The 24421-nt window shown below is 42.6% G+C and overlaps 1 protein-coding gene and 1 long non-coding RNA gene across 4 annotated transcripts in view; one reads left to right on the top strand and one right to left on the bottom strand.

The window, feature by feature from the left end:
• Window positions 1-24421, top strand: part of LOC141417839 (uncharacterized) — a 63430-nt gene that overhangs the window by 22604 nt on the left and 16405 nt on the right. The window contains exon 3 of the long non-coding RNA XR_012442454.1: window positions 17363-17547. This is a non-coding gene — a long non-coding RNA (uncharacterized lncRNA). The remainder of the gene's footprint in view (window positions 1-17362; window positions 17548-24421) is intronic.
• The window catches only part of Galnt10 (polypeptide N-acetylgalactosaminyltransferase 10), a 252371-nt gene continuing 232652 nt past the window's right edge, over window positions 4703-24421 (bottom strand). The window contains exons 9-12 of one of the 3 annotated variants that reach the window (XM_074057059.1): window positions 15376-15597; window positions 14263-14379; window positions 8946-9095; window positions 4703-8457 (exon numbers count right to left, since the gene is read on the bottom strand). In XM_074057059.1, the coding sequence (XP_073913160.1) occupies window positions 8299-8457; window positions 8946-9095; window positions 14263-14379; window positions 15376-15597 (648 nt within the window). In that variant the 3' untranslated portion in view covers window positions 4703-8298. Of the gene's footprint in view, window positions 8458-8945; window positions 9096-9132; window positions 9915-14262; window positions 14380-15375; window positions 15598-24421 lie in introns of those variants that run through there. The other 2 variants (XM_074057060.1, XM_074057061.1) reach the window with 2 other exon arrangements.

The following is a 24421-nucleotide window of genomic DNA, read 5'->3' as shown; positions in this document are numbered from 1 at the left end:
TTATAATCCAAGCTACTCAAGAGGTAGAGACTGGGAGGATCATGGTTCCAGGCTGGGTAAAAGCTAGAGATTCCATTTCAACCAAAGCCAGGTATGGTGGCCCATGCCTGTTTCCCAGTTACCAGAGGCATAGATAGGAGGTTTGCATTCCAAGGCTCCTGGGAAAAAAACATGAGACCCTATCCCCAAAATAACTAAAGCTAAAAGGGCTGGGCATGGCTTAACTAGGAGAGTACCTATTTAGCATTGGGAGACCCTGAATTCAAACCCCAGAACTGCCAAAACCAAACCATACCAAACAAAAGAAAAAACCATTCTAGTTTGGATGATACCAACTCAATTTCAGTAGTATTCAGTAACTCTCCTCCTACATAGCTCGTTCTTTCTGTCTTCCCTTGCCTGTTGTTATAAATCACAGCCTCCCTTATACACTGTGTGTCCGTTAAACAGATTTATAATTATTGATTAATGTAGTTCTCTTTTCAATCAGGTAAGAAAAAAAAAGAGTGAACAAATGCTTAATTTATACCATCTTCTGTATTTATCGGTGTACTTATTTTGACCCATGCCTTTTATTTCTCCAGCCCAGAGTTTGAATTACTGGGCTCAGCCAGGGTAGGGAAGGTGGACAGGGGACAGGGCTTGTACCTCTCCTAGCCCCTCCCTGTTCGGCAATGCTGCCGTTTGTTTTCCACCTACATGGTAGGGAGGTAGGGCAGGCCACTTGCTCCTTTTTTTTAAAGAACTTGGGGCTTCACCACCCCCAGCAGTTTCCTTAACTCAAACCACAGTCTTAAACAGGTCTTCTGACACCTGTGAGTGGGCTACTTCATGCCAAGGCCTTGGCTGATGCAGCTTGCACCATGGCCCCCTGCTGAGGCCAAGCTCTCCTAACAAGCTCACGTGCAATTCTCCTTTGTCAAACTGACCACAGTCCTAACTGTGCACTCATTTTATTATTATTATTTTTTTAATTTTTATTTTTTTATTCATATGTGCATACAATGCTTGGGTCATTTCTCCCCCCTGCCCCCACCCCCTCCCTTACCACCCACTCCGCCCCCTCCCTCTTCCCCCCACCCCCTCGCTACCTGGCAGAAACTATTTTGCCCTTATCTCTAATTTTGTTGTAGAGAGTATAAGCAATAATAGGAAGGAACAAGGGTTTTTGCTAGTTGAGATAAGGATAGCTATACAGGGAGTTGACTCACATTAATTTCCTGTGCATTTGTGTTACCATCTAGGTTAATTCTTTTTGATCTAAGCTTTTCTGTAGTTCCTGGTCCCCTTTTCTTATTGGCCTCAGTTGCTTTTAAGGTATCTGCTTTAGTTTCTCTGCATTGAGGGCAACAAATGCTATCTAATTTTTTAGGTGTCTTACCTATCCTCATATCTACCTTGTGTGCACTCGCTTTTATCTTGTGATCAAAGTTCAATCCCCTTGTTGTGTTTGCCCTTGATCTAATGTCCGCATATGAGGGAGAACATACGATTTTTGGTCTTTTGGGCCAGGCTAACCTCACTCAGAATGATGTTCTCCAATTCCATCCGCATATGAGGGAGAACATACGATTTTTGGTCTTTTGGGCCAGGCTAACCTCACTCAGAATGATGTTCTCCAATTCCATCCATTTACCAGCAAATGGTAACATTTCGTTCTTCTTCATGGCTGCATAAAATTCCATTGTGTATAGATACCACATTTTCTTGATCATTCGTCAGTAGTGGGGCATCTTGGCTGTTTCCATAACTTGGCTATCGTGAATAGTGCTGCAATAAACATGGGTGTTCAGGTGCCTCTGGAGTAACCTGTGTCACAGTCTTTTGGGTATATCCCCAAGAGTGGTATTGCTCGATCAAATGGTAGATCTATGTTTAGCTTTTTAAGTAGCCTCCAAATTTTTTTCCAGAGTGGTTGTACTAGTTTACATTCCCACCAACAGTGTAAGAGGGTTCCTTTTTCCCGCATCCTCGCCAACACCTGTTGGTGGTGGTGTTGCTAATGATGGCTATTCTAATAGGGGTGAGGTGGAATCTTAGTGTGGTTTTAATTTGCATTTCCTTTATTGCTAGAGATGATGAGCATTTTTTCATGTGTTTTTTGGCCATTTGAATTTCTTCTTTTGAGAAAGTTCTGTTGAGTTCACTTGCCCATTTCTTTATTGGTTCATTAGTTTTGGGAGAATTTAGTTTTTTAAGTTCCCTATATATTCTGGTTATCACTCCTTTGTCTGATGTGTAGCTGGCAAATATTTTCTCCCACTCTGTGGGTGTTCTCTTCAGTTTAGAGACCATTTCTTTTGATGAGCAGAGCTTCTTAGTTTTATGAAGTCCCATTTATCTATGCTATCTCTTAGTTGCTATGCTGCTGGGGTTCCATTGAAAAAGTTCTTACCTATACCTACTAACTCCAGAGTATTTCCTACTCTTTCCTGTATCACCTTTAGAGTTTGGGGTCTGATATTAAGATCCTTGATCCATTTTGAGTTAATCTTGGTATAGGGTGATATACATGGATCTAGTTTCAGTTATTTGCAGACTGCTAACCAGTTTTCCCAGCAGTTTTTGTTGAAGAGGCTGCTTTTTCTCCACTGTATATTTTTAGCACCTTTGTCAAAGACAAGTTGGTTATAGTTGTGTGGCTTCATATCTGGGTCCTCTATTCTGTTCCACTGGTCTTCATGTCTGTTTTTGTGCCAGTACCATGCTGTTTTTATTGTTATTGCTTTGTAATATAGTTTGAAGTCAGGTATTCTGATACCTCCTGCATTGCTCTTTTGACTGAGTATTGCCTTGGCTATTCGTGGCCTCTTGTGTTTCCATATAAATTTTACGGTAGATTTTTCAATCTCTTTAATGAATGTCATTGGAATTTTGATGGGAATTGCATTAAACATGTAGACTACTTTTGGGAATATAGACATTTTTACTATGTTGATTGTACCAATCCATGAGCATGGGAGATCTCTCCACTTTCTAGTCTTCCTTAATCTCTTTCTTCAGAAGTTTATAGTTTCCTTGTAGAGGTTGTTCACCTCTTTTGTTAGGTTTACACCTAGGTATTTGATTTTTTTTGAGGCCATTGTAAATGGAATTGTTTTCATATATTCTTTCTCAGTTTGTTCATTATTAGTGTATAGAAATGCTAATGATTTTTCTATGTTGATTTTATATCCTGCTACTTTGCTATAGCTATTGAGGGTGTCTAGCAGCTTTTGAGTAGTTTTTTGGGTCTTTAAGGTATAGGATCATGTCTACAAATAGGGATATTTTGACAGTTTCTTTACCTATTTGTATTCCTTTTATTCCTTCTTCTTGCCTAATTGCTTTAGCTAGGAATTCCAGTACTATGTTGAATAGGAGTGAAGATAGTGGGCATCCTTGTCTAGGTCCTGATTTTAGAGGGAATGGTTTCAGTTTTTCTCCGTTAAGTATAATGCTGGCTGTAGGTATGTCATATATAGCTTTTATAATGTTGAGGTACATTCCTTCTATTCCTAGTTTTCTTAGAGCTTTTATCATGAAATGGTGTTGGATCTTATCAAAGTGTGCACTCATTTTGATGGTCATTTGTTTATGTTTGCTCTTCAAAGCAGTATGTTTGTTTTGGCTCATCAATCTTGAAATGCAGAGGGTCTGGCCTAGGTTTGGAACTGGAAACATTTTTATTGAAGGAATAGCTAATAGTTTTGTCACATCTATTTCATGGAATTCTTCTGAGAATCTGGGAACACCAGGGGTCAAGGGTTGTAAAAAACAGCATCTCCCTACATCTGCAAAGCAATCTGGTAGATTGTCCTTCACCACAGTCACTGTGGGTCAGGGTTTCTCTGGGCTCCAGTTTTTTTTTGTCTGCAAAGAAAGGAACTTGATGAGCTAGGACCTTTAAGAAAACATGTTGATTCCTGGGGTGTTGTGTTCAGCCTTCTCCAAGCCATGGTTCACAGTGCCCTCTGGTGGGCCCTGAGTGACAGCACCAGAGGCAGCTTCTATTCCTACCTCCACTGGCAGCCCCACCTCCCAGGCAACCATAGGATTCTAAGTGGAGCTGAAAATGTCATCCAAAACTTGTCATGTTACTGTGAACCCGAGGCATAGGTGGAGATATTTTGCACAAGATCCCTCTGAGATTTTTGAAAAGCTGAGTATTCTGCCACATGGTATCAGATAAAACTAATACCCAACAGCACAGAAATGTTTTGATAAAACATGTATTTGTGGGTAAGCATTAGAATTGAGTACAGCTTATTTCATATTGTCACTATCCTCCTGAATTGTCCCACTCTTGGTTTAATCTCTAAGACTTTGTGGGCTTCCCTGCCCAAGTCTTTGAGCTTACCCCCTTGTCCTCTTCTAACACTTTCCTGCCTCAGGGCCTTTGCAGGAGCTGTTCACTCTACTCAGAACTCTCCTTCCCCCATCACCTCCTGGTTCATACGCTTTCCTCTTTCAGTTCTGAGAGGCATTCCCTGATCTTTCTAACTAATGCTGACTCTCACCCCAGTCTCTAAAATACCACTGCTTCATATCCTTCATAGCCTTATTGTGCCTGAAATCATATTCACTGTTTTAGATCTGCCTTACTCTCTAAAATGAATTTTGTTCAGCACCCAGAAGAGCATCTGGGTACTAAGCAGCTGCTTAGTGATATGTAGGCACTGGTAGAAGGAGAATGGGACACAAGGAACATGTCAGAGACCACTTTAGACAAAGTCTGGAGGTTTATTTGACAACAATCACAGTCACAATTATACGTGGTAGTCATTTCTTTATAAAGGCTCACTTTTCCAGGCAGGAGGCGGGAGGCTGGGGGCCTTGAGCTTTCTCTGAGGAATCCCTGGCTTCCTAACTATGTCCTGCCTGCAGCTCTTGGACCCTGGTCTCCAAACCAGTGGTAGCGCAGGAGCCTGACCCTGTTGGCTGGCACAGCTGAATCTAAGCCATTTGGGAGATGCTGGGATGGCCTTGTCACCTGGTATGTAGGTCCCACTTCCACTCGAAGGGGGCAGGGCCTCGGCTGAAGATCAAGTTTGAATTAAAATATTACTTGGATTTTTCACAAGGAGCATTAGTGGAACGCAATAAAGAATTCTGAAGCAGAACTGCACTCCCTGTCCCTTTTCTCTTTTAAATCTTCAGACAACATTACAGGTGCATATTCTCCTAGGACTCACAAAAGATTACCGTCTGTAGGAACTAAGGATCATTGAAGCAAGGACTCCCCATTTCTCAGGCACACTCCTGAGATCCCAGAGACTGAAAAACAGAGATAGATGCACAGAAAGAAAACAACAGGTAGGATGAGGTTTGAACGTGAATGCAGTATGCACTTTGGAAATTCATGTGCTGTAAAAAGACTACATTTTCTCTCAGGCCCTACTGCCATGTCTGTCCATCCATCTCTTCTGCAGATGCACAGCCTTCTGCCTCTGAGCTATTTCTTCATAAAGGAAAGAATCAGCAGTTTTTGGGCTGTTTTCAAAGTTGAAAGCTTCAATTGGAGGCAGTAGAATGGCTTTTCACAAACTTAGCCACCTCCAAAGGCCTCAAAGTAGATACTGCATTTTGAAATATGTCTGGAGACCCTCCTTTGGAAAGGCTGCTGGTGGGTCACAGGGTTCCCATACTTTCTAGCCACACCCTGTTTTCTGACCTCATCCTCTGACAAAAGCTTTAGAAGGGTAACAGTTTCCCATTACTTGGCTGTGGCATCTCTACAGGTCCTGGCTGAGTTTTTTGAGTATCCGCTGGAATATGAGCAGAAACCTGAATCCTTGAGACAGCTAGTTTCCAAACACAAGGTCAAAACAGTGCAGGGCTTGGCATTTGCAGTGAGTCACTGCCATTGAAACAACACAGTGCTGCCCTTCCTTCCCCTATTACACACTTTTGTCAAGTCTCAGGACCTGCTGATGAGGGCCCAGCAAATATAAAAGCCCTGCCCTGTTTAGGGTGTGAACCAGCCCTGGGAGGAGAAACAAAGCAAGGGAAAGGGAAAGAGAAGGCCTAGGGTGGCCTGTGGCTTCTCCTGCATTCCACAGGATCCTGGTCTGACCAAGAACACTGCGAACCCTCTCAGGAGCCACCTGGGAGTCTAGTTAGTGTCCTATATACCTTTATCCCACTGGTGAGGGACAGGTTGAGCACTCTATTATTTGGGGGCCACAGGCATGGCCCCCACCAGGGCCCAAAGAAGCAATGCAAGGCCTTCTCTCAGGGCTTCAAGGCCCTTGGAGGCCACGATACACCGAGCTGCCCTTTCACTGGGTATGTTCCTGCACTCACTGGGACAGCTGGCCCTGTCTTGAGGCCTCTTGGTCTCAGATCTTGCTGTAGGCCCAACATCTCCTGCTTGAAATGAGACATTATGAAACACACTCATCCAGTATGAACTTCACACACCACCAAAAATGTTCCCCTCTCCCACACCACCCCTTCCTGTTTGTCTAACAAGGCACTAGGAAATGGTTCAAGTTTAGGGATTTGCTGTACATTTGCATTTCTTTTAAAAAGGCACAGTTTTTATTTGAATGATGCTGCATCACTCTCTGATGATCCAACTTCCCCAATTGCACCACTCTTGTTATTCTCATTCTGGATTCCAGAAGGAGCCTGTTTCTGACACCTTTCTATAGATACAGAGCCCTCATCTGGAAAAGGACCCTAGGGATGGACGAGTGAGCTGTCTGTGCACGTGGGCTGCAGTGAAGTGGGCCTCTGCCAGCTACATGTTCTTTCTGGGTGGGGGAGTTGGGAGTGTTCTCTGCCGCCCCCCATAACTGATGGCCTTGAGATCCCAGCATTTCAAAGGCAGATTTGTGGCTCTGTTCCCAGATTTATGTCTCAGTTATTTAATTGGCAAATCGAGTAACCCAACTCTAATTGGAATACTGATTTCAAGTATTTGCTGAGCTAGCTGGTAGATGCCATGTGTTGTGGATGAGATTTCTATTTCTGAATCAGTGGGTAGCAGGTTGGTTACAGAAATGCTTCCTATTCGTTTGGGAACCCTCTGGGAGTCTGACATAGTTAAACAGAGCAAAAGGTAAACATGAAGGGCTGGCATGGAGCTGGATATATATCTGGTTTCTTTTCTCCACTGCAAATGAGACCACAGCTTCGATGATGGTGGGGGTTCCAGAGCTTCTGGTCTTTGCTGAGATCTGTGTTGTACCAAAGCTTCTGATGCAGCTAACAGACATAGGTTCCCTGCTCCCCCCACCCCACTTCCAACCTTAGATTTCACAGGTATCTATAGGCTGGGGGCTGCCTGACTGTATTGCACTTGGCTGCTGCACAACATTCTAGAATCTCACATTGGATGCTAGAACACCAGAATCCTATAGAGCGTTCTATTGGCAATGGAATCATAGAGTTGTTTAGAAATCCTACAGTTCTATGTGAACTAGAACCATGATGAGGTTGGAGGCTAGGCATCATACCCACAGTTGATCCTGGAAGCCTCCAGCCTCTGGGAGGTGAGCACCTCACAGCACCCCTGTTCCTCTCTTGAGGCAGGTAATTGTCCAGGAGAAGGGAAAAAAAAATGGAAGCATGGATCAGGACAATTTGTCCAGCATTGCTATTTTGGAGGTCTACTTGGCCTTTTTTATGGCAAGGCCATTTGAACTAGCCCCCAAAAGCTGGTGGCTGGGCTGTCTTTGTGCCCGGATTGCACAGAAATGGGTATTTCAAATACCCAGAGGACCAGAGGGAGAGTCCCATAATCCACAGCTGCTGGCCAGCATTCAATATTGAGCACTCTGATCTGACCTTTGACCAGTCGTCAAGAACAGAAACTGGGCAGTAATGGTAGGCACTCCCACACAGACAGGAACCAAAAGCCCCTTCTGCTGCAGCTCGTGGCATTGGTGCTAAAAGCTGCCTCCAACAGGCAAATTGTACCTCTCTCTCTAGGGCACTGTCAAGTATGAAAGCCACCAGAGGGCTGGGCAACCTTTCAGGACTCATTTTTGGGTACCCTGGTAGTCTCCCACATAATTCTCAAGGGGACATAGTGACAAAGTTGAAAGGGCCCCCTACTTTGCATCAGTATCAGCAGGGATTAAAGCAAACTCTGCCTTCTCATAAGGTCCTTTGTGGGATTTGCTCTCTACCCCACCCCTACAACTTAGGGGCTGAAGGGCCAGGCAGACCCCCTGCCTCTAGAGCCCTTTCCCCTGAACCATTTGGTGAGCGCCTTTTAGATCATGGTGTCACAGAGGCCCTGCCTTCATCCAGAGAGGAAGGCTATGGTGTCAGAGGGGCCCATCAGGCCTGCCGAGGCGACCCTAGTGTTCAGTTTCTGTTGAATTTTTCCAAGACTGTTGAGTTGGTGTGTTCAAACAGCCACTGCTGGGTGAGGGAGGAGGGGTTGCAGGCATTCATGAAGATCCTGTGGTCACTTTCGCTGCAGTCCATGCAACTGCCACTGACAGGGTGGTACAGGGACTTGTCCTACAAGACAGGGAGGTCATCAGCCAGGCAGTGATGGGGATAGGGAAACACACAGGAGTAACAAGGATACAATGGGGAAGCAAGGAAGAGACTGGGTGGCTGCTCACAGACCAGCTGGTCCTCTTCCTGGCACGCCAGACACTGCCCAGTCTCCCCTCCCCTTAGCCTGCCCATGGCTGCGTTCTGCCAGGGATGTGACAGAGGTGATCGCACCACTACCAGGCTCGGCCTCAACACTGTCTGCCTCCTGTCAAATTCTGCTGGTTCTCCTGGTGTGGTTTTGCTTTCTTTATTTCTAAAAGAACTCTGCTGCCAATGTTTAGAACTGGAGATTTCACATAGAAATACGGGTTTCTGGCTTCTCCTGAATGCATGGAAAATCGGGCATGGCAGGTTTGTGGAACTAATGAGTGGTGGGTTTTGTTGAAGAAGCAGTGAGGCACTACACCATTCCCAAACACTCCAGCTGGCCACGTATCTCCTCTTACCTCACGGTACTTCCACAGCTGGTTGCCCTTCATGCTATGGCAGTCATAGAGGGTGACTGGGCTGGTGTGGGAGACAGCGTCAAAGCAGAACTTCTTGGTGTGCTGAGGATCTCCAGGCCGGATGTCCTCCCTCCAGGTGAAGGTGAATACCTGAGCAGGTATAGGAAAAAAGAAAGGGACGTGATAGAGAAAGAAAAGCCAGGAATGCTCTTTCTTTTTCCAGTGGTTTTTAAATTATGGAAAATTTAAACATGGAGGTCCAAAGAAGAATCTATTGACTGTCCCTCCTGTTCTAATCACCCAGCTTCAGAAGTTTCCAACTCACTGGCAACCTTGTTCCAGCTCTATCCCCATCACTATTCCTACCATGTTACCATATCATGTCAGGTGTAACTGCTGCAGGAATACCATTGTAACAAATGGAAGTCCATACAAAGTCTTCAGTGCTGCTAATCATCCAGAGTTCAAGGATTCTTGGATTTCTTTCACAGTCTGTCTGAACCAGGATCCTGACGGGGTCCACGCTGCATTTGGTGGATGAGCTTCATTTTCTCCCCAGCTGCTTTATTGAAGACTAATTGGCCATGGACTGCACACATTTAAAGTGTACAATATGATGTTTTGATGTATTTATGCCTAAAATCCTCATCACAAGCAAGCCAGTAACATATCTATCACCCCCAAAGTGCCTCATGCCCCTGGGTCATCTCTTCCTCCTGTCTCTCCACACCATGTCCCTACTGGTCTGCTTTCTGCCATTAGAGATTCACTTGTAATTTCTAGAGTTTTATATAAAAGGGATCATACAGTATATATTCTCTTCGGTCTGGTTTCTTTAATTTTGCTGTGATTCGCCCAGCTGTAACAGCATTTATCAACAGCTCACTTCTTGTTATTGCTGAGTAGCATCTCACCGCATGGCACCCCATTTCCATATTCTTGAACATCTGGGTTGTTTCCAGTTTGGGGCTGTTACAAAGAAAGCTGCTATGAACATTTGTGTACAAGTCTTTGTGGGGCCATATGTTTTCTTTTGGATGGATGGATGGCTCACTGATGGATGTTTTGCTTTCAGAGAAGCTGCCAAACTGCTTTCCAAGGAAGGTAAATGGTACATTTGCATCCCACCAGCATGGCACAGTTCCAGGTCATCCACAGCCTTGCCAACCTATGGTGTGGTCGGTCTTTATGTAGGTGTGTGGTGGTTCTCATTGTAATTGTGATTTCCACTTCCTCTAACAGCTAATGAAGTTAAACATTTTGTTTTTTATGAGACAGGGTCTCCCAGTGTAGCTCAGGCTGGCCTTGAACTTATGGTACTTCTGCCTCAGCCTCCAGAGTGCTGGAATGACAAGTATGTGTCACCATGCCCAGATAAGCATTTTCATTATGTTTATTTTCCATACTTTCTTTAGCAGTGTGTCTACAAGTCTTTGATCATTTAAAAATTTTTTTTTTTTTTCATTTTTCTTTTATTATTCATATAGGCATACAAGGATTGGTTCATTTCTCCCCCCTGCCCCCACCCCCTCCCTTACCACCCACTCCACCCCCTCCCGCTCCCCCCCTCAATACCCAGCAGAAACTATTTTGCCCTTATCTCTAATTTTGTTGTAGAGAGAGTATAAGCAATAATAGGAAGGAACAAGGGGTTTTGCTGGTTGAGATAAGGATAGCTATACAGGGCATTGACTCACATTGATTTCCTGTGTGTGGGTGTTACCTTCTAGGTTAATTCTTTTTGATCTAACCTTTTCTCTAGTTTCTGGTCCCCTTAAAAATTTTTATTATTGAGTTTTGAGAGGTTTTTATATATTCTACATACAAGTCCTTAATCAGATATGCTTTACAAACACTTTCTTCCAGTCTTAACATTGTCCTTTAAAGAACAGGTTTTCTTTTTGTTTTTTTAGACAAGGTTTTGCTGTGTAGCCCAAGCTGGCCTTGAACTTGTGTTCCTTCTGCCTCAGCCTGTGGAGGGCTGAGATTACAAGTATACACCACCACACTTGCTAAAAGTTTTCATTTTGAAGTCCAATTCAACTTTTTTCTTTTGGAATTGCATTTTTGGTGTTAGAAATCATGGCTTAACTCAAGGTCATAAACCCCTTTACCTTTGCCTAATTTTTTCCCTAAAGGCTTTTTTTTGTTTTTGTTGTACTGGGGATTGAACCCAGGACATTGCATCTACTGGACAAGTGCTCTACCACTGAGCTATACCCCCAGTCCTCCTAAATGCTTTTTATTTTAGGTTTTATGTATAGGCTTATGATTTATTGAGTCAATTTTTATAGATGGCATAATGTACATCTTTTTTGTTTTTTACATATGGATATCCAATTGTTCCAGTATCAGTTTTTGAAAAATACTTATCTTTTCTCCATTGAACTGCCTTCACACTACATCAAAAATCTTTTGTCCTTATACATGTGGTTCACTTTTAAACTTTCTTCTGTTCCATTATTCTTTATGTTGACAGCACACTGTCCTTAACAATTGTTGCTTTATAATGTAACATGAAATCAGGCAGTGTTAGTCCTTTAAACTTTTAATAGAATTTTCTACATAGATGCTCATGTACTCTACAAATAGAGTCAGCTGTCTTTCTTTCCCATCTGGATGACTCTCATTTCTTTTTCTTGTCTTGTTGAATTGCAGTGTTGAATAGAAATGAAGAGATCAGGTGGCACTGTCTTGCTCCTTATCTCAGGGAGGAAGCATTTAGCCTTTTACCACTAAGTCTGAGGCTAGCTGTGGGTTTTTCATAGATTCCCTTGATCAAGTTGAGGAAGCTCCCTTCTATTCCTGATTTGCCAGGAATGGTTATTCGATTTTGTCAAATGCTTTTTTCTGGGTATAAATATGAGGTGACATTGGGTGTCAGTGGCTCACGCCTATAATACTAGCTATTCAGGAGGCAGAGATCACGAGGATCACATTTCGAAGCCAGCCTGGGCAATTAGTTTGAGAGACAGTACCTTGAAAATATGCAACACAAAGAAGGGCTGGTGGAGTTGTTCAAGTGGCAGAGCACCTGTCTAGCAAGTGTAAGGCCCTGAGTTCAAACTCCAGTACTGCCAAAAAAACCCCAAAAAACCAAACCAAAACAAACAAAGAAAACCAAAGAAAAAAGAAAAAAATGAGGTGACTATTTGGTTTTTCTTTTTAATATGTTGAATCATATTGATTAATTTTCTAATGTTAAACCAATCATGCATTTCTGGGATAAAATGCACTTGGTCATTATATATTACCCTTTTTATGTACAGTTGAATATGGTTTTCTAAAATTTTGTTTAGAACTTTTTGCATCTATGCTCATGAAATGTTGGTTTGTGGTTGGGCTTACATTTTAGTTTGGGTTTGGTATTACGGTAATACGGGTTTCATAAATTAGACTGGCAAGTATTCCTTCCTTTACTTGTAAAGGAAGGATTTCTGTAGAATTGCAAAATCTGTTTAAGTGTTTGGTAGAAGTCACTAAGGAAGCTATTTGGGCCTGGATTTACCTCAGAAGTGCTCTCTGAGCTCTCCCTTGGTCTCCTATTTTCTCAGCTTGTCTCCTCAGTTCTGCAGTCTGCCTGGCTCCACTCGGGTTCTCTCTCTCTGACCTGTGGACTTGAATGTCTCAAGGAAGGAACCTGGGGTGACTACAGGGATCGATGTGGGTTCTCACCTCTTAAGGGTTACTCTCAGTGGCTGATGTCCACTCTCTTAAAAAAAAACATATTTTGTCTGGTTTTGGTGGCTTCTGGCATGACAGTAAGTCAGTCTCTGGTCCTCCATTTTGCCTGGAAGCAGTCTTTGTGGTGGTGGTGGGGAGGACAGCCACTGCCTCCTACATGGCTATTTTCTAGGCCCTGCTCAGCTCAGGGGTTGTCTTTTAGACATGCATTTCTCCCTCACAGAGGACAGGGGCACAGTTCCCAGTGGAGTCATGGGTCTGTCAGACTTCTGATACAGGAGGTGATGGCACAGCTACACCCAGGCACCCTTCTGTTGCCTGTTTGCTTAAGTCTTCAGGTATTTATGTGTACTTGTCACACATGGAGGCTTTTCTGAGGCCAAGAGCCCTGGGTACATCCTAACCATGTTTTTTTCCTGGTCTCTTTTGGAGTCCTAGGGTGGGGTGAAGTTTGGAGAACTCAGAAGAATTAATTAGGGAAAACGACTATCTACTAAGAATTTTTACCAAGAAAAGAGGAGGCAGACTGATAAGCATTTCAGAAGAGGGGCACACAGCATCAGGCTGCTTGCTGTGTCATTTAAGAGGTTGCAATAGGGTGCATCCCCTAGAATTCCTAGGTTGGAAACTTAATCCCTAAAGTTATATGTTAATGATATTTGGAGGTAAGGACTTTGGGAAATACTTAGTATTAGACAGGGCATGGGGGAGGAGCCAAGATTGCTTTAGTGACTTTATAAGAGGAAGAGAGACCAAACTAGCAAGCATGCTCTGTTTCTCCTCTGCTATGTGAGGACACAGTAGGAAAGCTCCCAGATGCTGACCCTATGTTCTTGGACTTCCAGAACTGTATGAACAGTGAGCTACATAAACCTCTATTCTCTATAAATTATCTAGTCTGTGGCAACAGAAGACAGGCTAAGACACAGGTACATTGCTTTTTCTTGGGGTGTACCATACACTCCATTCGAGTCCTATTTTTGCAGAGGACTGTATTAATAGGCTTATATCACCGAAAATGTCCAAAATGCCATAAAATCTACAGTAAGGACAGGTCACCCTCAAGTCTGCCTTGGTCCGTATTTTCCTGGTAACATCCATGGGGAAGGACCCCTGGAGGACCTGACCTCGCCCACTACTTCCTTCCTGTCCTGCAGATGAGGCTGACCAGACCCCATCCCACCACACCTCATACCTCAGGCACCTCATACCTCAGGACCCCGGAGATACTCCAGAACTCTTACAAGGCCCATGTGTGTCTACTGGGGGCTGCTGAGGGTCACATCTGCCACCATGAGGGAAGAGCCAGGTTGAGAAGTAAGCCAATGGAGAAGGAAGAAGATTCCAAAGAGATCTAGATGACATCACCAAGACTTCCTAGTGACAGAGCTAATAACTCCCTCTTTATTGAAGGCTACCGGGGTTGGGTATGGGTGTGTGTCAACTGTAACCCAAACAGTCCAGATTGATGATTGGATCTGCAATGTGCAAGAACACCCTTTCCGTGGAGTTGAGGAAGCTCCTGAACTTCTCTGGCTGACATCTGTCATTCATGGCTGACCCATGGCCTCAGCCCCCCAGCACTGAGTACTCCAGGTACATATGGTGCAGCATCCTGAGGAGTAGCCCTTACCTGCATGTTGTTCCACGCAGCCTCCCCACGACCCCGGACACAGCTCTCCAGCCTCAGTGGGGAGCCCAGAGCACCATGCTTTGTGTCTGCACACAGCCCTGTGCCCACATTGCGAATCTGAGAGGGAAAGAGGGCAGGAGTGAACCATAAAGTGCCTCAACATACCCATGGGGCTTCTGCTTGGGTGGAAGGGGAACCAAGGCAGAGGTAGATGGGTTTAGCTATGAATTGTCTTAATGAAGCTTGCCCTGGGCTGCTGGAAGTGCCCTCCCCCTCAATAGAGGATACTCATCCACAGAGCGCATCCTCAGCAGAGTCACCATCAGGGAGTGGGGTCTATCGGTGACAGTGTGTGCATGTGTGTTAAAAGCCTAACTCCCTGGCCTCAAGCCTAGAGAATTTGATTCAATGGGTTGAGGAACAGAAGTTTATCCCCATTCCAGGTGAACCAGGTGTAAGTGGTTCAGGGATTAAACCTTGGAAACCACTAGAAAAGGACACAAAGTCTTTGCTGTATGTCTTGGAAAATCTCTGCCTTTTAGGGGAGGTGAATGGCAAGAGGTGGCAGAAGTCCAGCCCCACCCACCTCTGGTTTGAAGAACAACAATGGCCCATATCCCTCAGCCATTCAGACAGAAGGTGTGGGAGTCTGAACCCAAGCAATTTGGGTAAGAAATACTCTGGAGGTAGGAGGATAAAATACAGACTAGGTCACTTCACTCACTGGGAGTGTGAGTTACATACTCTTAATTTGCATTTAAAACTGTCTCTGTGGGCTGGGGGTGTGGCTCTGGTAGAGCCTAGCATGCTTGAAGTCCTGCGTTCGATCCCCAGCACCACAAACAAACAAACAAAAACTAAAACCTCCAAAAAACCTGGTATTGTATAATATAAAGATGAAAGGTGAAATTCATGCTAAAAAAGTTTTAATTTTTCTATACTTACAACACTAAATAACAAATCAAAAACAAAAACAAAAATAAATCCTACCAGGAAAAGGCAAAGGGCGAAAAGTTTCACATTTGTACCTTTCCAGGGGTATATTACTGTGTCTGAACTTGTGTTCTGACAGACCCCCATAGATCATGCAGCAGCCCTGGGCCTCACACTCACCTCCCCCCAAGCTGCTGCTGGGGGCTCCACAGGTGGGTAGAATTTGGGCAGGTCCCAGGCAATCTTGGTCATAAACCACCTGAAACTCTTGCAGTTCAGGGAACTTCGGAGCTTTTTCTGGGCTGCTACATCCCCAGAAGAGAGGTGGCGATACTCTGGCCTGCGTTGGTAAATGTACTCAGCGTACTCATCCATCCATACTTCAGCCACTCGCTTCAGATTCTGGGGGGCAAGAGGCAGGTGGAAGGGTCAGGTTCCCCCAGGGGCCCAGGCCAGGGGGCAAGAGGTCCTAGCAGGTGGAGGTCAACCTTCCTTACTTATGTTGCATCAAAGATCCTAATCCCATCACATTTTTAGGCCTCTGTTACAGTCACGGGCTGCATAATGATGGCTCTGGGAGTGAAGGATGGCATATAAGGTGACAAGTGTAAGTACACTCCACAATGTTTGTATAAGGATGAAGGCCTAATGATGCATTTCTCAGAAAGTATCCTTACCAAGCAACATTTGATTGTTTTTATTTATGCCTATTTTAAGGACTCTACAACTTATAGTGGGATAACAAATTGCTGTTGTTTTGCCTGCCCATCTTCCATTTGTTCTAGTGACACCCCTGTGCCAGTTTTCCTGCCAGTGAGACTAGAGGAAAGGCACATGACCCAGTCTAGGTAATGTGAATTCACATACCCTGGACACAGGGATTGGTCAGTAGTGAGCATATGACTTAAGACAAGCCAATCAGAACCAATAGGCATTAGCCTTGGAATCTGCTGGAATTATCAGGAAGAATTATTATTTCTGCTTGGATTGCTAGGTAAGATTCCAGCTATGGCTGCTGGGCCATATGGTGGCCACATGAGAAAAGACTGTCCAAGGATGAAATCAACTTGGAATGAGGCAGAACCAAGAGCTAAATTGAGGAACACAGTACTTCTTGTAGCACCTGAATCCAGCTATGCCTGAAGCTAGTTTACCCCAGAACTTTCCAATACACGGGCCATTAAATTCTCTTTTTGCAGCTAAACATTGATCTACCATTTGATCCAGCAATACCACTCTTGGGGATATACCCAAAAGACTGTGACACAAGTTACTCCAGAGGCACCTGCACACCCATGTTTATTGTGGCACTATTCACAATAGCCAAGTTATGGAAACAGCCAAGATGTCCCACCACTGACAAGTGCATTAAGAAAATGTGGTATCTATACACAATGGAATTTTATGCAGCCATGAAGAAGAATGAAATGTTATCATTTGCTGGTAAATGGATGGAATTGGAGAACATCATTCTGAGTGAGGTTAGCCTGGCCCAAAAGACCAAAAATCATATGTTCTCCCTCATATGTGGACATTAGATCAAGGGTAAACACAACAAGGGGATTGGACTTTGAGCACATGATAAAAGCGAGAGCACACAAGGGAGGGGTGAGAATAGGTAAGACATCTAAAAAATTAGCTAGCATTTGTTGCCCTTAATGCAGAGAAACTAAAGCAGATACCTTAAGAGCAACTGAGGTCAATAGGAAAAGGGGACCAGGAACTAGAGAAAAGGTTAGATAAAAAAGAATTAACCTAGAAGGTAACACACACGCACAGGAAATTAATGTGAGTCAACTCCCTGTATAGCTATCCTTATCTCAACCAGCAAAAACACTTGTTCCTTACTACTATTGCTTATACTCTCTCTTCAACAAAATTAGAGATAAGGGCAAAATAGTTTCTGTCGGGTATTGAGGGAGGGTCGGAGTGGGTGGTAAGGGAGGGGGTGGGGAGGGGGGAGAAATGACCCAAGCCTTGCATGCACATATGAATAATAAAACAATAAAAAAAATTCTCTTTGCTGAAGCCAATTTTAGGTGGGTTTCTGTCATTTTTAGCTAAGAGTTCTGGCCAAGTTACATGGCAAAAGTAAATTATAATTTATAACTAAAAGGTATAATTCCAATATCAGCTACAATTTCAAATAATCTTTTGAGACTTGCAGGTTGCAGCTACTTTTATTATAAAGCACAAGGATAATCAATAATTAAAGAAAGGACAACTTATTGACAAGTGGAGGCAGAGATGAGAAGACATCCTGTTTATGCAGCTGTGATGAAAATTTATTTCAGGCTGCCGTGTAGACACCTCTGAGAACTGATGGCAGACATCTGAGAGCATGCTTTGGAGGTATGGGGATGTCCTGCTCTGCAGCATCTTCTTCAACCCTGACTGTTGCTAGAAGCCCCTTCCTCCCCCTCCCCAACACACACATTGAACCTCTGTAGGCTTCATCTCTATCTTAAGGTTTGTTCCCCTTGCAATCCAAATTTTCCTCTGAAGGTTAAAGCTGGGTTAATTAGGCTGTTATTAGTTATTCACACCTAAGTGTAAAGGACTGCTCTAGCAGCAACAGGCAGGGCTCCATAAATGTTTAAAAGTTTTCTGTAAAGAGCCTGATAAAGATATTTTGGCTTTGTGGAACAAATGGTCTCAACACTGATGGAACCATAAAGCAGCCAGAGATGCTATGTAAATGAGAGGGTGTGGCTGGGCTCCAATAAAACTTTATGGCAATGACATTTGATTTTCATGTGTCACAGAATATTTTTCTCTTGATTTTCTCCTCAACTATTTAAAAATGTAAAAACCAGCTGGAGTTTATGCCTGTAATCCTAGCTACTTGGGAGGCAGAGATCAAGAAGACTGCAGATATAGGCCAGCCTGGGCAAATACTTAGAGAGACCCCATCTGGAAAATACCCAACACCAAAAAAGGGCTGGTGGTGTGGCTCAAGTGGTAGAGTGCCTGCTTAGCAAGCATGAAGGCCTGAATTCAAACCCCCCAGTACCACTAAAAAAAAAAAAAAAAAAAAAAAAAAGTAAAAACCATTTATGAGCCACACAGAAAGTTTGCCATCTTCTCAGTGGGTGGGTGAGGAGGAGGAAGTGAACAGGAGGGAGGCCCCTGCACATGGATCAATTCACCAGATTACCAGTTTTTGAGGCTCTGAGTCTGTAACCAGGAAATGACTGAATTTCCTTGCAGCTATCTAGTGCTTCCTGAATGCTAAGGAGTCCACAGTTGGCTCAAAAACAGTCTAGGTACAGGGTTATCTAACCCCTGTATAGCAAAGGCTAATGTTAATTCAAAACTGTGTTCAGTGCAAGTGAAGGCCTAACACAGCCTGTATACCTGAACACTCGTGGACAAGAATTCTTTTCCTTTACCTAGTCTGCCCACACAACTGCTTTGGCCCACTGTCTGCCTATGTGAATTACCAATGCATTTCTGTATATTCTAGACAGAACTGGATAAGTCATTTCTCCCAGATTCCAGTGAAGCTGACAGTACCCAAGAAAGAACTTTACATTTATTTCTCTCACATCTCCCTTGTTGGAGTCATGGAAATGCCCTTAGGATTTGCATAGGCTTCATATGCCTCGTAGCTCTGCCCTCAACACTTTCCTTGTTCTGAGTCCTGTCCAGTATGCAGCCCAACTGTACTTCTTGTGTCTGGATAAGAGAATGGCCTGGGCCTTGGAATAAATCTCCATTTTGGTAGCACCAAGCTTGCATGGGTCTCTGTCATGGCCATCCCTAAGACTCTTTTCCCAGATGAGAAAGAGTTTGGCAAGTTTAGTAAACAAAGTAAGATTAGTTGCTTGTTCTAAAGGCAGGCAAGCACTGAGAGCTCACCCTTCCTGAATGACTGTGCTATCTGGCTCTTAGGGCTTAGACCCCTCCCTAGCCTATCAAAATGATGCTCTCAAAGGCTTAGAATTTGATTGACAAAACACTGAGCAAGCTTTTATTTTGCTTCATTTATTTTTGAGACAGGGTCTTGCTATGTAGCCCAAGCTGGCCTCCAATTTGCAGTCCTCCATCTTCACCCTCCTGAGTGCTGGAAAGAACAAACATTTTATTATAATGACTTGCAACTAAATGAGGGCAGTGAGGTGCTGTAATAAAAGGCCTCAATGGGAAGGATTCCAAGATGGCGGCCAGAGAGAGGAAGCAGAAAGTGTGCTTCCTAAAGTAAAATCTTGGAGAGATGCTGGAGATACACCTTACAGGAAAAACCACCGAGAAGAGGCAAAGCTATGACTGCTTCACACTCCCAGCCCACACATAGCATCCCCACTCCACATTAAACGGAGCAACCAGCAGGGCTCCCATGCCGCCAGACACCAGCACCCAGACTGCTTGGGAAGATGCAGACCACAAGGTGAGCTAAGCCGCACGTGGTACTCCCACAGACAACCCTGGGCCAGATCAGCATAGCCCCCTGGACACATCGACCCCCACCCAGGGAAAAAAGAAAAAAAAACTGAATAATAAGCAATAACAACAAAAAATACATGTAGCAGAGAGGGCAGGGCGCCCTGAGCGCTGAAGTGGGGGGAGGGGAAATCCCTCACGGAACTGTAAATAAACAAGCCTGCCGGGGAAGGCAGGAGCAGCGCACACACCCAGCAACCAGGAGCGGTAAAGATTGTAAAAGTGGCGGTAGGAGGAAAACTCCACAGGAGAGGGGGGAAGACCCACTTCACACATGAACTGTAAATAAACACGACGGCCTGAGAAAGTGGGTGCAGTGTCACCTCCCCCAGTGTGCTTGGAAAGGGGAAAGCCTGTAGCAGTGGCAGTTGTGCCCAGGCAAACTCTAAGTAAACTTAGCCTGCAGGGCCAGGTGAGTGTTAAGCTCATCCCTGAAATCTGCATAAATAAAGCCTCAAGCAACAGTAGGCTGACAGCAGCGGGCAGCTGAGCCACAGCCTCAGATAGCCATTCACAGAACTGTCTCCAGACTCTTTTTTTTTTCTCTCTTCCTTTGATGAGACAACAACCGAACTACACCTGCATGCTGAAAAACTTACTGAAACTGTATTGCATTTGAACTTGGGACACTTTGTAGTGTTTTTGTTTTGTTTTGTTTTATTTGGTTTTTTTCCCCTTTGATGAGACAACGACAGAACTACTTCTGAGACACCATCTCCAGGATTGGAGGCTGAGGGACTAACACCAAAATTATTAAGACTGAAACTGTATTGCATTTGAACTTGGAGATTTTTTAATTTCTCTGTCTCTCTAATGCCTGTTTAGCTTACTGTTGATTAGTACACTATTTCTCCCTATTTATATCTTTGAAACTTTTTTGTTTGTTTTACTTGTTTATTTGTTTTTCCCTTTTCCTTTAACTTCTTTGCTTTCCATCTCCTCTCACTCTTCCATTCTAAGTATCACCATTGTTATTATTACAAGCTAGAAAATACTTAATTGCACACAGTACAGGGACAATAACAATACCAAGGGCAATGATGGGAAGACAGAAAAAACAGGGAAACCAGTTTCTCCACAGCAAAAAGTTAGTACAGGAACCAGAGGGAAATGAAGAAAACAGATACTCAGATCCAGACTCCAACAAAATGAAGATAAACTATGCCAAAGAACCCAATGAAGCCCACAAGAATAATTTAAAAGAGAAAATACTACAGGTACTCAATGAGAATTTTATAGAGATGATACTGGATATGGTCAACCAAAATATACAGGAGACACTCAAGAAATTCCAAGACAACAAAAATAGAGAATTTGAAAAAGCACAAGAAGAAATGAAAGAAACCATAGAAGCACTGTGTAAACATCAAAGTGAAACAAAGAACATGATCAATAAAGAGATAAATGAACTCAGGATGAAAACAGACAATATTAAAGAGGAAACGACCCAGGATATGGAAAACCTCAGAAAAAAGAATGAAACAGAATCGCAAAACAAAATGGAGGGCCAATCCAGCAGACTAGAACAAACAGAAGACAGAATCTCAGAACTTGAAGATGAATAAAAGGAAAAACCTAAGAACTATTAGTTAAACAATTCAAGACCTTTGAAAAGAAAATGCAAGAACTCACTGACTCCATCAAAAGACCAAACCTGAGAATCATGGGCATTGAACAAGGAGAAGAGGTGCAAGCAAAGGGAATGCATAATACATTCAACAAAATAATAATAGAAAATTTCCCAAATCTAGAGAAATCTATTCCCATACAGATGCAAGAGGCCTCCAGAACACCAAACAGACCAGACCAAAAGAGAACTACCCCACAGCATATTATCATTAAAACAAAAATACGGAGACCCGAGTAAGAATATTGAAGGCTGTAAGAGAGAAAAAACAAATAACATACAAAGGTAAACCCATCAAAATCACAACAGACTTCTCAACAGAAACATTAAAAGCAAGAAGAGCTTGGGGTGAGATCTTCCAGGCACTGAAGGAAAATAACTTCAACCCTAGGATACTCTACCCAGCAAACTATCATTCAAAATAGATGGAACAATAAAAGTCTTCCATGATAAGTAGAAACTAAAACAATATGTGACCACAAAGCCACCACTACAAAAGATTCTTCAAGGGATTCTGCACACAGAAAGTGAAACCCAACATAACCATGTAAGGACAGGCAGCACCAAACTACAGGAAAAGAAAAAGCAAGAAAGTAGAGAGTAACCTCAACTTAGGTACACACAACCAAACTTTCAAACAACTAAGACAACTAAATGACAGGAATCACCACATACCTATCAGTACTAACACTTAATGTTAATGGACTTAATTCCCCCATCAAAAGGCACCATTTGATGAACTGGATTAAAAAGGAAGATAAAATTTGTTGATTACAGGAGAACCATTTCACCAACAGAAATAAGCATAGGCTTAGGATGAAAGGCTGGAAGAAGATTTACCAAGCCTATGGCCCCCCAAAACAGGCAGGAGTACCAATACTTGTCTCTGACAAAGTAGATATCAAACCTACATTGATATGTAGATAAAGAAGGACATTCCATACTAATAAAAGGGGAAATAGACCAAAAGGAAATAACAATTATCAACCTATGTGCACCCAATGTCAACGCACCCAATTTCATAAAACATACCCTGAAGGACCTAAAAGCATATATTAACTCCAACACAGTGGTCGTGGGAGACTTTAACACCCCATTATCATCAATAGATAGATCATCCAAACAAAAAATCAATAAAGAAATCCTAGATCTAAAATATACCAAAGATCAAATGGACCTAGTTATGTCTACAGAACATTTCATGCAACTTCTACACAATATACATTCTTCTCAGCAGCCCATGGAACCTTCTCCAAAATAGATCATATCCTAGGGCACAAAGCAAGCCTCAGCAAATATAAGAAAATAGAAATTATACCATGCATACTATCTGATCACAATGCAATAAAACTAGAACTCAACAACAAAAGTAAAGACAAAAAACATGCAAACAGCTAGAAACTGAATAACTCATTACTTAATGAACAATGGGTCATTGATGAAATAAAAGAGGAAATTAAAAAGTTCCTGGAAATCAATGAAAATGAAAACACAACCTATTGGAACCTATGGGACACAGCAAAGGCAGTCCTGAGAAGAAAGTTTATAGCCATGGGTATATATATTAAAAAGACTGAAAGATCCCAAATCAATGACCTAATGATACATCTCAAACTCCTAGAGGAACAAGCAAATCCCAAAACAAATAGAAGGAGAGAAATAATAAAAATAAGAGCTGAAATCAATGAAATAGAAACAAACAAACAAAAAACATAGAATCAATGAAACAAAAAACCTGGTTCTTAAAAAAAATAAATAAGATTGACAGACCCCTGGCAAACCTGACTAAAATGAGGAGAGAAAAAACTCAAATTAGTAGAATCAGGAATGCAAAAAGGGAGATAACAACAAACACCATGGAAGTCCAAGAAATCATCAGAGACTACTTCGAGAACCTATATTAAAATAAATTGGAAAATCTTAAAGAAATGGACAGATTTCTAGATACATAGGATCATCCAAAACTGAACCAAGAGGATATTAATAAACTGAATAGATCTATAACACAAAATGAAATTGAAGCAGCAATCAAGAGTCTCCACAAAAAGAAAAGTCCAGGACTTGATGAATTCTCTGCTGAATTCTATCAGATCTTTAAAGAAGAACTGACACCAACCCTCCTTAAACTGTTCTATGAAATAGAAAGGGAAAGAAAACTGCCTAACACATTTTATGAAGCCAGTATTACGCTTATCCCCAAACCAGGCAAAGACACCTCCAAAAAGGAGAACTATAGGCTAATCTCCTTAATGAACATTGATGCAAAAATCATCAATAAAATAATGGCAAACCGAATTCAACAACACATCAAAAAGATCATTCACCACGACCAAGTAAGCTTCATCCCAGGAATGCAGGGTGGTGCAACATACGAAAATCAATAAACATAATAAACCACATTAACAGAAGCAAAGACAAAAACCACTTGATCATCTCAATAGATGCAGAAAAAGCCTTTGATAAGATCCAACATCATTTCATGATAAAAGCTCTAAGAAAACTAGGAATAGAAGGAAAGTACCTCAACATTATAAAAGCTATATATGACAAACCTACAGCCAGCATTATACTTAATGGAGAAAAACTGAAACCATTCCCTCAAAATCAGGAACTAGACAAGGATGCCCACTATCTCCACTCCTATTCAACATAGTACTGGAATTCCTAGCTAAAGCAATTAGGCAAGAAGAAGGAATAAAAGGAATACAAATAGGTAAAGAAACTGTCAAAATATCCCTATCTGCAGATGACATGATCCTATACCTTAAAGACCCAAAAAACTCTACTCAAAAGCTCGTAGACACCATCAATAGCTATAGCAAGGTAGCAGGATATAAAATCAACATAGAAAAATCATTAGCATTTCTATACACTAATAATGAACAAACTGAGAAAGAATGTATGAAAACAATTCCATTTACAATAGCCTCAAAGAAAATCAAATACCTAGGTGTAAACCTAACAAAAGATGTGAAAGACCACTACAAGGAAAACTATAAACTTCTGCGGAAAGAGACTGAGGAAGACTACAGAAAGTGGAGAGATCTCCCATGCTCATGGATTGGTAGAATCAACATAGTAAAAATGTCTATACTCCCAAAAGTAATCTACATGTTTAATGCAATTCCCATCAAATTCCAATGACATTCATTAAAG

The sequence above is a fragment of the Castor canadensis genome, chromosome 16, assembly GCF_047511655.1.
Source record: "Castor canadensis chromosome 16, mCasCan1.hap1v2, whole genome shotgun sequence".
Taxonomy (NCBI): Eukaryota; Metazoa; Chordata; class Mammalia; order Rodentia; family Castoridae; genus Castor; species Castor canadensis.
Note: the sequence above shows the minus strand (reverse complement) of the source record. Positions and strands in the feature narration are given on the sequence as shown.